This window comes from Harpia harpyja, chromosome 14 (assembly GCF_026419915.1).
Source record: "Harpia harpyja isolate bHarHar1 chromosome 14, bHarHar1 primary haplotype, whole genome shotgun sequence".
In the NCBI taxonomy this organism is placed as follows: Eukaryota; Metazoa; Chordata; class Aves; order Accipitriformes; family Accipitridae; genus Harpia; species Harpia harpyja.
Window position 1 is genome coordinate 5,841,793 of NC_068953.1, and position 14,016 is coordinate 5,855,808.

General features: G+C 38.0%; 1 protein-coding gene across 12 annotated transcripts in view; it reads right to left on the reverse strand.

The window, feature by feature from the left end:
* Nucleotides 1-1,675: 1,675 nt before the first annotated feature.
* STXBP4 (syntaxin binding protein 4) overlaps nucleotides 1,676-14,016 on the reverse strand; it is a 76,522-nt gene continuing 64,181 nt past the window's right edge. For all 12 annotated transcript variants that reach the window (XM_052806894.1, XM_052806891.1, XM_052806899.1 and 9 more), the window contains one exon: nucleotides 1,676-4,764. In XM_052806894.1, coding sequence (XP_052662854.1) covers nucleotides 4,653-4,764 — 112 coding nt within the window. In that variant the 3' untranslated portion in view covers nucleotides 1,676-4,652. The remainder of the gene's footprint in view (nucleotides 4,765-14,016) is intronic.

Genomic DNA, 14,016 nt, shown 5'->3' on the forward strand with positions numbered 1-14,016 from the left:
AGAAATCGACCAAACCATTTGTTTCAGGTTCATAAAGCAGCCTGTCACGAGAAGCATTTAAATAGATGGTGAACATTACGTGGGATAGATCAACCTGCGTTAAACACTTTGCTTGACTGAACCTGTCTCTCAATACTCCAGCTTGTCAGGTTTATCTTCCACAGCAAAACACGCAGCGAAACCTGGCTCGCTCCGGCAGCAGGTGCCCAAGGTAACTCCAACTCCGCTTTGAGGAACAGACGAGGCCACCCAACAGATAGTGCCCACAAAGCAAATATATTCTGAAGTAAACCAGATGATAGTTAAAAGGATAAGTTACAGGATTACCTCTATTTTATTGTATTTCTCATTTTAGTGTAAGTAATTTCTTATTCCTTAATTTACAGTAGAGGCTAAAGCCTCCAACCGATTTCTAGGTAGGATACACCATTAGCTTCTGTTCCTTAAACTACAACCATGGGGAGCGTAAATAAAGTAGGTGAGGCTCCATAGAGACTGCACAGGAACTGTAGCAAGCCTGATTTGCTTTTTTAGCATCCTTTAAAAGTTGGGTTTTCATAATTCTGAAAAATTTTATTAGAGCAGGAAAAGTGGGATTTGTTCTCTCTCTGTCCTTGGCCAACCGTTGGGGTTTTGCCCCATTACACGCCTGTAACAGCTCTACAAAGTAAGGACGAGCTGATTCAGTAACATGCATAGCCCAGGTAGACAAAAGAAGTGATTTGTACTGTTTAATTACATAAGAAGTAAGTACTTTCTATCACTGAAATCTGTACTCTGAAGTACACAAGAGATTTCCACCACCACTAATGGTTTTGAGTACAAAGAGGAACGGTAGTCTGCATCAGTTATGGTTTTAAAGGGGATGGTATTAAGCAGGGGGCTTTCTAAACAAAGGCCAAGCAGGATCATCCTTGGAGAATAACACTGCTTGAGAATTACAGTGAAATTCTCTGTACGGAGTCTGGCACAACTGCAAACCCATGTGAGTCCTTAAGGCTCCAAATGAAATCAGCATCAGAACAGATTTAGTGCTGTAAGGTTGTGTCCAACGTGGTCCTTGCTTTGCATTAAATATCTTTGTGCAAATAGCAACTGTTGTTCCCCCCCTGCCCTGACTGATCATAAAAATCTAAAGGCTTTATGTATTTGCTTACGTAATAGCTGTATCTTTTCTATAGACTTTACTGTAGAAAACTACAGTGCAGCCATTATACGGCAGCGTGGCTGTGCACCTGCCAGCGCATATGCCTGACCACTATGTGAATATTTAAATGGTGTTTATGGAATGGCCAGCTCACATATGTATGTGTGCTTATATTTATCTGGCGGGGTTGATGAAAGGATCACCTAATTTATTGAGACACTGAGTAGTGTTACAAGGAAGTTATTTAGCACCTGCAAAGCTGAGTATCTAATATGCCTGTGTAGGTATTTGTGTTAAGCTATTTGCTTTGATGGGAGAATGTGCCATTTTAAATTTACTGGAATATCTGCAGTATTTGAAGCGCAGTGCGGTACAAGTATTCAGGTAAAGATTAACACCATTGTGTACCAGAACAGTATTTTTCACAATGTCACCTTTACATGGAAAATAAATTGAGGTACAGGAATCATTTATGGCCCTTATAAAGCGGCAGTTTCATTATTTTAAAGGATATAATATGCACTTTCATTACTTTTCCACTTACATTTTTTTATTCTGGAATAAAAATGAAAAGTTGTTGTTTACAGTGTTGCATATTTTGACAACTGCTCTTTACAAATTCTTTTTAAGTTATCCTAGAACCATTTTCTCAATATACACAGTTCAGCTTAATCAAAATAATTTCACAAACTATTTCACAGAAAGGAAGAGACAAGGGGAGATAGAGAGAAATAACCTAGGAAACAAGTATGCCAGTGTACAAAAATAGATTAGAACATTTGGAGATTGTAGGTATGAAAATGTAGTCTCAATAATGGAGAATTTGAACTAGCAGATTATCTGAAGAGGTAATGCTTACCGGAGAAGAAGCCAGATAGATGCAGAGATCTATTTCTAACACCTTTAATTTCTAGACAAATTTATAAGAGAGAGGGAGAAATAGTCTCCAAGTTTCTGAAATGTTCTCATCTGTGGGTGGAGACAGTAAGCAGAGCAGGCAGATCGCCAACATTTTGTCTCGATTTCTCCCCCTCTCGTGCACAGCAGGCTGTGCGTTGCATGCTCAGAGCCAGAGATCATTACCAGCTCCCCAGGAAGGGCAAGCAGTATGTGCATAGCTGTTCTCCTCCAGCTGATCTAACAGAAGGACAGCTTTAAATTGCTGTTAGGTCTCTATAAAGTCTCTGCTCATGAAGCCTGCCTGATCCATAGCCTCTGTCCCTAAATAGCTTCTCCTATTTGAAACACCCAGCTAGTTGTCACAAAGCCACAAGCAGAATAAATCAAGACTGTGAGGGTCAAGTGGAGATTCAAACCTCACTTGAAGAGAATTGGAAAAATGGAATCTATATGCAATCTGGATAGCATGGAAGTATGAACAGAAAGTGCCCGTCATAAAGCATCCAAACAACTACTAAGGCTACAGCAAATACCACAAGGAATTCAGAACGTTATAGATCCTCTATGGGTCATGAGTCTGTGCCATTTTCAGGAAAAAGGATTTAAATAAAAATGCTTTCAGGGTGTCCAACCCTGAAACTGAAGCACATGCTCTGTCCCATCAAGACCGTGTTCTCCAGGAACACAAAGGAGTCTGTGAAGCACGTAGGAGCCACTGGAGCAAAATATGGCTAAAACATTTACGTGTTACTGCTCTGAGAAGTTTTCTTAGAAATATAAGTTACTGTGGGTCTGCTGAGCAAGCTCTTCTTCCTAATCCACACCACCTGTGTAGATTCATGGATAATTTGGTTCTGACCTAGTTAAAAGTACAAAACAATTTTTCCTATTTGCTTATTCAAAATATCCTGACATCTACTTCCAGCAAAGCCTGCAAAAAACTTTTTTGTGAGCTGCACTTTGTTCCTCCAGGAAGAACATTTGGTGATGTGCTCTACAGCTCACAGGCCAAATGCAGTAGATTGCTGCACTGCCGTTCAAAGAAGAGACTTGGGCTTTAAAAAAAGGTATATTATTTTTGATTCAAAGGATCAACAGCTACAGTGTGCCTGACTTGGCACAGCTCTGTAATGCTGAGGACAGAGAGTGTGGCATAGGCACCAGAGCTCCAAATAAGTCTGGTCTTTATATCCATTCCTCAGAGTACAAGGATTTTTAAATCCAATGCCACACCTGCTGAAAACTGACCTTAAAAAAACGTGATTGCACAGCCTCATTCCTTTGTATCGGCCAATAGAGGTGAGCTGGCGTACAGCAGCGTGCCTGAACCTTTCCAGGGAGGTTCTGAATTCCTTAAGTCTGCTGCTCAGAAAAAAACAGATTGCAGCCTCTGCCTTCCTCACACTGTTACAATCCTGTTCTGCTTCTTGGACTGAAGGTCAGAGATAGGGTTTTCCTTTGGCGTATTCATCAGTGCTTCTCCAAAGTTTCAGCTCTTTCTTTCATTCATTAGTCAACACCTACCATATATATTATACACATACACATACATATATAAAGATCCTCCAGAAAAATGTAGCATAGAATCATATATTTGACAAAGCTGACATCATACATTGTGCTGTGAATAATGAGATTTAAAATATCCTGTGCTATTGAGGTACAGTGAAACCTGTTCATTAGCTTGCACTAGCACCTCCCGTCATTTTCTTTATCCTCTTTAAATCATCGCCAATGTGTACAAAATGATTTTGTTCTACTTAAAGACCAACTTTGAGGAGGTGACTGATTTCTGCTGATCCTGGAGGTGGTTTCACAGGTTTCATTGTACTTGAAACTTCACAGCTTCCACTGAAGTATTTGATGCATGTATGTATCGGTTTAGCAGAGTACAAAAGTAGAATAATTTTCATTCTTGCCTCATATTGTTGACAGAGTATGGTGTCCTCTACCAAAACCGTTTCTTTTTGCTTGACAACTTATCAAAGACTGTTTTCTAAAACTTAACCACCAACCTTAATAAAGTATTATTTTTAAATGTCATCAGGGCTCCAATACTTGTAATAAGTTGCTAAATTTCTATTAGCAAAACTTATTTGCAAATTTCTTCCAAAAAAATAAAATTTTTCAGTAGTTAAAGAAAAGGCATCTACATTACACTCGCTAGCATTGGTTAAAAAAAGGAAAAAGCTCACCTTGCATCTTTCAGTCAACCATGACCTGGAATTTGCCATGTGAAATTACAAGCAATGGTCCCATCTTAACACTCATGCTGGTCAAAGCTATGAAAATTTCACTTCAGGTCAGGGGAGTTATGCCAATAGAGAAGTCATGAAAAGACTGGATTGGGCCCTAAGATAAGACTGATCCCTGCACACCAAACCAGGACAGATTAAGGACTGAGGGGAGACTTCTGCAGCGCCTGCATCTTCTGTAGCACCCATCAATAAACCCACCTAAAAAATGGCAGAACTTCCTCTGACTTGAAGGGGAGAATTGTCATCAGGTACTATTATATTAGACTAGAAAGTACGTAGAGTAAAAAGGGTGCGTCTCCTCACTAACATGCGGAAACTAGACAAACTACTTTCTGTCAAAGACATCCTCAGCTCTTGGACCTGGGAAGCTCTCTTATTCCATCGTCATCATCCTCAGAGCAAAGCAAGCTTAGTGCACTTGTTACGGGATGGATCCATGACGTTGTCTGTGTCACATGGCTAAAAAGAAACAAGAAGAAAAAAAAGAGGTTTACCAATCTCAAAACAAGAAAGACCAGATGGAGTCTGGAGTTGTAATGATCATTACAACTCCTTCAAATACAGAATTCTCTTTTTCTTGCTAACTATGAGATTTTTACAAACAAAATGTGGAGTCTTCTGGGTGCTAGAACCTGGACTGGCTAGAACCAATACATTAGAGAGAATGCTTTTGTAAGAGACTCCTGATACAGACTGGTGACATTTCCTGTTAATTGAGCTGTAGACAATTAACCCAGCAACAGTGTACAGCCCAGACTAGCAAAGTTTTACAAAACTCCAACAAGCTAGTAAGGTATTAACATTGCCATCATACCAGTTAAAGCCTGAGGCATAGTGGACAAGAGGAAGTTGACCAAATGTGGAATCACATCATAGAAATATGCTCAGTTTGTTAGAACATGAACTAATATTCTAGCATCATTAAGTCATTCCTCTTCTTGCAGAAAAAGGTGGATGAATAAATCCAAAAAGCAATGTTCTTTACACGTCCTCTAGACCAAATTCTGGATGTGCTTCCACAGCCTTTAAACATGTAATAAAAGGGAGTCAGTACTACTTTTTAAGGCTTAAACCCTACATTTGACATGCAGTCTAAGCTGCTTTATAGTTTTTGGTAAGCTTCTATATGAATGGAAAGAACCTCATCAAGGCTTGGTAAGGACAGATAAGTGGAATTGGCTTACTGTTTGTGGGTGAGAATGCTGTACACCTTATGATTGGTAGTATGCATGCTAACCATACTGTGTGTGGGCAAGACACAGCCTCTTCTCCCTTCTGGAATAATGTGTTCTTGGTAAAGGAAATAGCTTCTTTTCACTTAAAAAAATCTTGCTAATAAATTCACAGTTTTTATAGTCAAGTCAGTGCAAAGATGAATTTTGTAATATAAGTTCATTACAAGAACTAGCTGAAAAATATTGTACTTATAATATACACCACAAAAGACAAACAGCTCTTCTCACAACTTCTAACATACAGTGTACCTAAAGCCCATGCCTATACTCACCTTTCAGGTGCACTGGTTTAATTAAATATGACATGCTATGATGGAACTACTCCAGATTTACTTTTTCAAGTGAAAACGGATTTTGTCTTTCTGTCTTCAAGAATGCTCTCCTGAATATCCGATTATGGAAACTGATACGTTAAAGTAGGAATTTGAGTCAATGGTGTTCCACTACACTGAGTTATGGGTATGGGGATCACTATTTCACTCAACACGATCGTGCTATAATCTTATCTTGTATTCACACCTTTCATTTGAGTATATTGAGCTCAGAATAAGTTGGATATGATGACAACAACACTGTTCAGCAAGAGGTGCATACAATGCTAACGTAAATCACATCTTGAGCTGCATTAGTAGATTAACCTATCTCTGAACTGGTAATCCGTGAATTTAGCTACTACTTCAATTGAAGCAACGCCTGAGTAAGAACCAAGCAAGAAAAACAAAATGTGGAAGATAAAGGCCATATCCTTAGTTCTTACCCTTAAAAAAAAAAAACCCAAACACAAACCCAAAAGCTCCAGTTATGTGTAAAAACAATTCATAAGTGCTTTTTTGGTCAGAGCGGCACTGGATGGACTCCATTCCTTCATGAGTATATTACAAAAATGTGCATCACCTTACTGGAGCTGTAGAGATCAGTTTCACAGAAGTTAAAACAGAAGTGTAACCGAATAACATGTAGCTACAGAAAATAACAACGCAGCAGATACTAACCATTCTCAAGTACAGTAATCATTTCATTCTAAGAAAGTGAATGTACCATTTTTACTAGGAATGAGAGCAACTTTCCAAAAGTTTCCAATGTTTACCTTTATCAAGTCAGAAGATAGCCAACATGAAGACTATTAAGAGAGTCCTGTTACAATGTTTTATGAGATTTGTGAATAAAATCTGTCTAATCAAGAACATCGATTCCATTATTCCACAACACAGGGAAACATATGTATTCATATTTATATTATGAATATATTTATATTTGTAAATATACTTAGGAAAACATCTTTGCTGTATTTTTTGCAATGTTTTCTATAATGTCAGGAAATGGCATGGGTTTGTGGGTTTTTTTTTTTCCAATTAAAAAATTTAGTCAATATGGCTTAATACTGAAGATAGCACTCTAAATTAAAGTCCCAGCATGTGATTTCATTTATCTGCATAACGACACAGAACTCCTTCCAATACCTGCAGAATCATGGGAGCTGAATGAACTGGATTCCACCCATTCCAGCTCTGCCAATGCAAGATTTATTGCCTGCAGTACCATTTTAAGTGTTTATATTGCCTGCTTTTATCAAGCCATTTCTCAGCAATCCATTACTGAATTTAAATAAGAACAAAATTAATTTTAAATTTTATTTTTTCCCATTTGACTTCCCCATGTAGCGTGCCTTGACCTGCTGTGTACCTACATCTTTAGCTCTTATCTTCTCATGAGCATGCAGTATCAATCCTGTGAAATGGGAGAAACTGCACAGGAGTAGAAGAGTTATGTGGAAAAGCATTCACGGGTCTTTGATGTAACCAACTAAAAAATTCTTTGTTAAGTGTTTATTCTTCAGAAGATTTTCCTCCTACGTACTTTAGGACCAGGAGGCAAATGATAACATGCCCAACTTTCTGCTAACCACTGTAAGAACTTGATTTTGTTCTCATACAAATTAAATGCAGAAATTCTGCAGATCTTTAATAGTGCAGAATTGTGGCATTGAAATCAGGATTACAATTTTCTATATTCAATGGCATAACATTGTTCAATCACTGGTAAGAAAGGAGAGAACTAGTTTTTATCCATTGTCAAAATATATGGGGCCAAATTTTGCTCTAATGTCAATCTGCTGTAAATGCTTCTGATTTGAACTCCGTTCTCTTAAACTTGCACTAGACTTTATCCCATGAACGCTTCTACTAGGACAGTTTGTATTAAAACCTTTACCAAAATCCTTACTAGGAGAACAACTCTTATAAATAAACATTAAGTCCAGATACCATGTCTCACATTGTAGACAGACACACACAATACGCACAGATTATTTAGGTACAGAATAAATGTATAACCCCGCCCCCCCCCCCCCCCCCCCCCCGCTATTTATTTTTAGCTCTCCAAAAGTGCTGTGGCTAAAGAGCTTTGACATAATCAGTCCGAAGAGATAATCCCAGATTTACTGGTTTGCAGAACATTCTTGTATTAGAAATACATTCTCTCTGATTTGTGTGTTAGGGCCAGCAATAAAAGTGAGAGGGAATTAAAATCTACCTCTAGGTTTTGCTTAATTTATGAAACTGTTTTGAATATTAAAGGAATATTTGGAAAGCCAGCATTACAAATTCTAAATTTAAAACGTTTTCTATTTGAAATGTTCCTGTTCGAAAGATTAATTCCACCTTTTCAGAGCAATTAACAAAATTTAAAGATTTTTAGGTTTTCAAACAAGTCATTGCTGTCAGAGGATAGCCAAATTTATTGTTAGAAAACAGAAACATTTGATCTGGAAATATGTCAGTAGCTTATTCTGTCTTTTTAACATTAGTAAATTGCAGGACAAATTTCAGAGCTTGGAAGAACAAAACATGAGAACACAGGGATTTTTTTGGCAGAGAAATGGTAGAGAATTATTTAAAATACCATTATAATTATGGTCCGTATGGCTTTTACTTCTTCGCATGGAAAATGATTTCTTTTAAAATAAGAACTTCAGACAATCTTCTCTTTTAAGAAAAGAATAATTAAAGGAAAATTTCAAAGAAAAACTAATGGAAAAAATGTCTGCCCCTTGTTAGATTTTGAGCATTATCAAGACATGCTTTTCACCTTAAACTGTATTCTCCAACTAGGGCCAAGCTCTGGAGCCTAACAGGGAATCATGAAGAGTCTTACAGACAACACAACTGCTGTAGGTCACTGTGCAGGATGCTGAGCTACAAAGCAGTCATGCAGTATTCTTGGAATTTTTTTTTTTTTCCCTTTTGACATAGGATGACATTCATAACACCTGGCTGAATTTTTCCAGTGCACCAGGGTTATTTAGCTTTAAAAGGAACAATCTTGTGCAAGACCCATGTGTTTGAGATCTGTTCAGGAGACAAGGTGCAGCCTTAAACAACTGTTCAGTCGAACTCTCATAATGAATAGGGACCATTACTCATTAGGGACCAAATAGGATTTAGCTGTATCTGAACTTGGAATCTGACTTGTATCTGGTCTCATATGAATCCTGTGCTTCCCTACCAAATTGAGCAGCACTGAAGATGAAAATGAAAGCAGAACTCTGCTCATATGAAATAACACAAACCCCAAGGCAGCTATTTTCTTCCCTAAATGAACATACCCCATAACCTAAATCCATTTAATACACAGTAGTAATTTTGCTAAACTTTTAATCTTCCTTGTCTTACTTTTTGATTTCCCAAACTTCACTAGCCCTTTAAAATGCAATATTGCTCGGCTAAAGAGTATTGATGCTTGATGGAGCTTTTACCGATCTGTGCACAATTGAAAATTTTTGCAAAGCCATTGTCGCAGTGTAGCACTGCTGATAACCGTAAGGCTGAGACATAGGAAACTGCACGCTCTGAAAGCTTTACCCTTTAGTGCTTTCACTGTTATTATTGAAATAATCATTTAAAAATGTAGCAAATAGCACTGCTAGATGTAGATGCAATGGGCTGGAAAGGGACATGCTCCATACTACCCAGAAATATATTCCATGTTGTGCTTTTTCAGTTTTTAGACTTACACGCATACCCCAGTGGGAATTTCTGAAGTTACTGTGAAAGGAGTATATGCCATCTGCTAGACGACTAGCAATATGGGAGACTGCATTCCTTTGTTACACGCTAGTACGCAGGCCCCCATGCAGTGGTGGTTGGGAGGCTAACGAGGGCCAGAGCAACAGGAAAATAAAGAACAATGCCGCTAAAGGAAGATCCTGAAACTAAATACTTCATCTAGAGGTTATATCATCTTCCCTGCTTGCTCTTGCACAGAATCCATCTGTGTAGCTCTTTGCTGGACTACACACAGCTTTGCAAGATTTGTTTTAATTACTGCCTTTGTCTTTTGTTGCTGGGCCTTTCTGTTTCTGTTCCCCTTGTGCCTGGAATAGCCTTTTGCTTTGCAAGGATCCTCTTTCCTCTTTAAAACCCACTGTCCCAAATCTTGCGGCTTTGAGAAGGTACCCGGCTCTTTCATCTCTATTTTACTCATACTTCTCTAACTTGCTAATGCAAGTCTCTTGGGCCATGATCAACGTTCCTTATGCACCTTCTGCAACATTGCATAATAAAATATACCATCAAAAATAGATTCTGCACAAAAATGGAGTAGTCCTAGCTTGCTCCAGGCACCTGGAAGACCTTCATGTCTTGGTAGGGTGAGACAGAATTACCCTTCCTCATGCCAGCAGGTGGCAATGGAGAATCTAAAGGAGTACCAGGGAGCTGCTCCTCCTCAAGGCAGACCACTGGATCACGGTAATTGCAGACCTTTTAGTTACAGCCCAGCCCCCTCCCATGATTGTGGAGTTTAGATAAATACTATATAGCAAGATTTGGTACACAGGATGGTCAAAATGCTGGAAGCGTGCTAATTCTGTCGCCCTCAAATCTCTACCTGATAGTGTTTCTAAATTGCTTTACAATCAGATTGAATATAATGTGTCGTTACTGGTGCTGCACCTGCCACATTTTGTGAATGCATTCCTTTTTTCTTTAGGATTGCACGATTTTTGGGAGCAGAACTATTTCTCAGCTTTCAAGAGCCAGGGCTTTTAACACTTTGCTGTTGTCCCTTATGAATTTAAACTTATTATTTTTTTGTTTCTTCAATGCCAATGCATATCATGAAATAAGCTCTCAGAGCTAGCACACGCTTGCAGACCCAGTCATGGTATCTGTCATGTTTGGCATCCCCTTTGAAAATGCCAGTGGTTGGAAAGCACATGCTGTAAGGGGATACCAAATCACGCAATGGAAAACTCTTGCTATTTTGAAGAGCAAATGCTGGGAGGATCTGCAAGGAATAACCTATTCTGAACTGTAACTAAAGGATTTTAATCTAGTAGATAAACAATTAGAACAAAATAAAACTGGGTGATGTTGATGCAAGTATAATCAATCAATCCTGAGAGCATCTAGGGAAGACAGTTTCCAGACATGGAACCTACAGGCAGTTTGGGAAGGGTTTTTGTATTGTATTTATCAAAATCAGATTATTTGAAATTAAACATTCTTTTTTCTTTCTCCTTTTTGTTAAAACTGGTTTCAGACTATACCCTCTTTCAAGACAACATTTCAAAAGGAACATACAACATCTAATAGTACCCCAGGAGTGCTGGGCAGGTCCTGGAAGATGGCAGGGACCTTAACTTCTATTGGCTGTAATAAGATTGAGAGCACTTGTCACCTCATGGAACTGTGTCCTAAGGCAACATAAATGTTTCTTGTATTTCCCTCAGGGATCACAGATTTTGCCTGAGTATTAATTAAAGATTGAGGAATATAAAGTGAAACCCCAGAAGACAGTCTCGCTACTTATTCCTTGATTAAACCGATTAAACACTTGCCTACTAAGAAAAATCTATGAGCAATTTCAGAAGGCAGTAATCACTAGGAAGAAGATTTATATAGCCAAATAATGTGCTATATCATTAAAAATTGTCAACAATAAACAAATGGCCCAATCTAAAATAAAAACAGTAGTAACAGAAGGATCTGAGCCAAGGCTGAATAAGCCCAAAGGTTTGAGTGACAGGATATGCAAACTTTTCACAGTTTTAAAGCACTACCTGAAATCCGTCTCACCCCAGTATTAGCCAACTGCTATTACTCTAAAAGTGCTGTTTTAATATATGCAGTTACTCATAATCCTGTGTCTCTAAGTGAACATAATAAAAATTCTGGTGCAGTTTATTTGCAAATGCATCAGAGCACGCTCAAGGCTTATGTTTAAACTACATGCATACTAAAATGAAATAAAACTGGAGCGATGGCTTAGGCCCATGCTTCAGATGAAGTGCGTACTGAAAAACCCTTGCTGTGCATTGTTCTGCTTCTGACAGCTCTCCCAAAACCCAGGGAGATCTCAGGAGAACTGACGGTGTAGCACGGTGTACGTAACATTCCACAAGTGCCAAATCCTGCCCTAACAAAGAAAAATTTAGTAGGAGTCTGAACTGTCATATTTCCAGTCCTACTCATGGAAGTAATTAGACAGGTGAGAATCAGACCTTTGGTCACATCAGTGTAAGAGTAAAATTAGCCAGCAGAGGTAACAAAAATCAGCACACTGATTTCAGTGGGATTTGTAGGTCTAGGGCAAAAAAAAATAATTTCAGCTTCATGTATTTTCTCACAGAAGAAATTTTAACAGCTGCCTTATATGACAGGCCAGTACCTGGACAGAGTGTGCCATAGCTGTGGAAGCTGAAAGAATGTTTCTCCATTTTGGTTCTTGATATTAAAAAAACAACCAAGCTCTCAGGAAAAAAAAAGATTGCCCAACCAAAAGCAGCTTAAGGTCTTAACATTCTTGTATTACAAGCTCATGTCATAAAATCCAATGCCCAGTTTCCTAGTTTTACATCTGAGATTATTTTCCTTGTAGTCATGCAAAATTATTTCAGTGAAAATCAGAGAAACTGAATTCCCTACAACCCAAGTATCTGGCAAGAAACCATTTCTAAACCTTAGAAATTACTTGGAATTTTCATCTTATCCTAGCTATCTGTAAGTCTTCATGAATTTTTAGTTACAAATGTCTTACACTAAATCATTGCTGTGTCTTTTAATAAGAAGTCTTTCTTCATTCAACAGTGACTGTGGACAAAGAACTACTAGGGTATACAATTTTCAGAAGAGGACTGTTACTTGTGGATATATTTATACCTAGTGAACAACTTGAGACACAGCAGAGTCATGTACTTCAGATGGCAGGCATTAACACTTTGTGAAAATAAAAGTTCTCTGAGATGTCTCAAGTTGGTTATCCAAAAATCAAAAAGAAAAATGTCAGGATTACCCAAATTCATATGGTTACATCTGAAAGCGTTTGAACTGATGTTGAGCTGATGGATGCAGAGAGCTTTGGATCGTTACACATTAAAAAGCAGTAATAACAGTTAGCACTTGGTTAGTGCTGAGCCAGTTTTATTTAAATATTTGCAACTTCTTGTGACTATGTAACTATTCTTTCCTCTGTTTTCAGATAGGAGGACTGGAGGATGACAGGTAAGAGGAAACATTTTCAAAAGCAACCTCTATTTTTGAGTGACATGTAAAATAGGAAAGGTCCAATTTTAAGAGATGCAAAGTAATTGCATCTTTCTTTGAACTCAATGAAAATAGAGAGCACTCCATGCCTCAGAGTACCCATTCCTACTCACAAAACATCAAAGTTATTAAGATCGGGACAGCTACAATGATGATTTTGATAACGGATAATTTTGGTGTAACTAAACTCACTGAAACTTGAGTGGAACTTATAGAAGTTTACTTCTAGATCAGCTATGCTATGATTTGAACATTATTGAACCTGATTTCTTCTAGGAAGGGCCAGTCCAACCACTACTTAGATAACCTGCAGATAACCAGTATATTGTATTATACTAGTATATACTGGCATGGGACAGCCGAGGTGAAGCTGAACACACCTCAGTATGTTGGGGTTTGGGTCCCTCCTGATAAGCAGAGTACACTTATCAAAGGAACAGCTTGTTTTTTCAATTTAGCATGCAGTAAGTAAAATCAACTGTTATTTATCTTCCTTTTATGATGCTACCTTTAGCTCTAGTGCTATAAAACATCAATGTTTATACTACAGAAGTTCTTCATCTATCACACATGCTTTGCTATTCTTAGTTCAGTCATAAAATCATAAACAGTTTCTGTGAATGCCCAGCTTTCAGTAAAATTAATGACGGCTCCTTCCCAAGCAAAACCAAACAGAATATTATAAAATATATAAGTAGGATGTGTTGGCTTTCAAAGTGGAAGCCTGATTTGTTAGGTATGATTTCAAAAGCTACCAGAACATGCCATGTGTGGTGTTTATTAATCTGTATTTTACAAGTATTGACTTTAGGCTCCTACTTAACATGAACCAAATTCTATACCTTCCAATTAAGGCACCTTCATGCCTACTTTGTCACACTGAAGCATCCAAAGCTTCCATGTAAAACTTCTGATTTTTAGATAAACTGCTG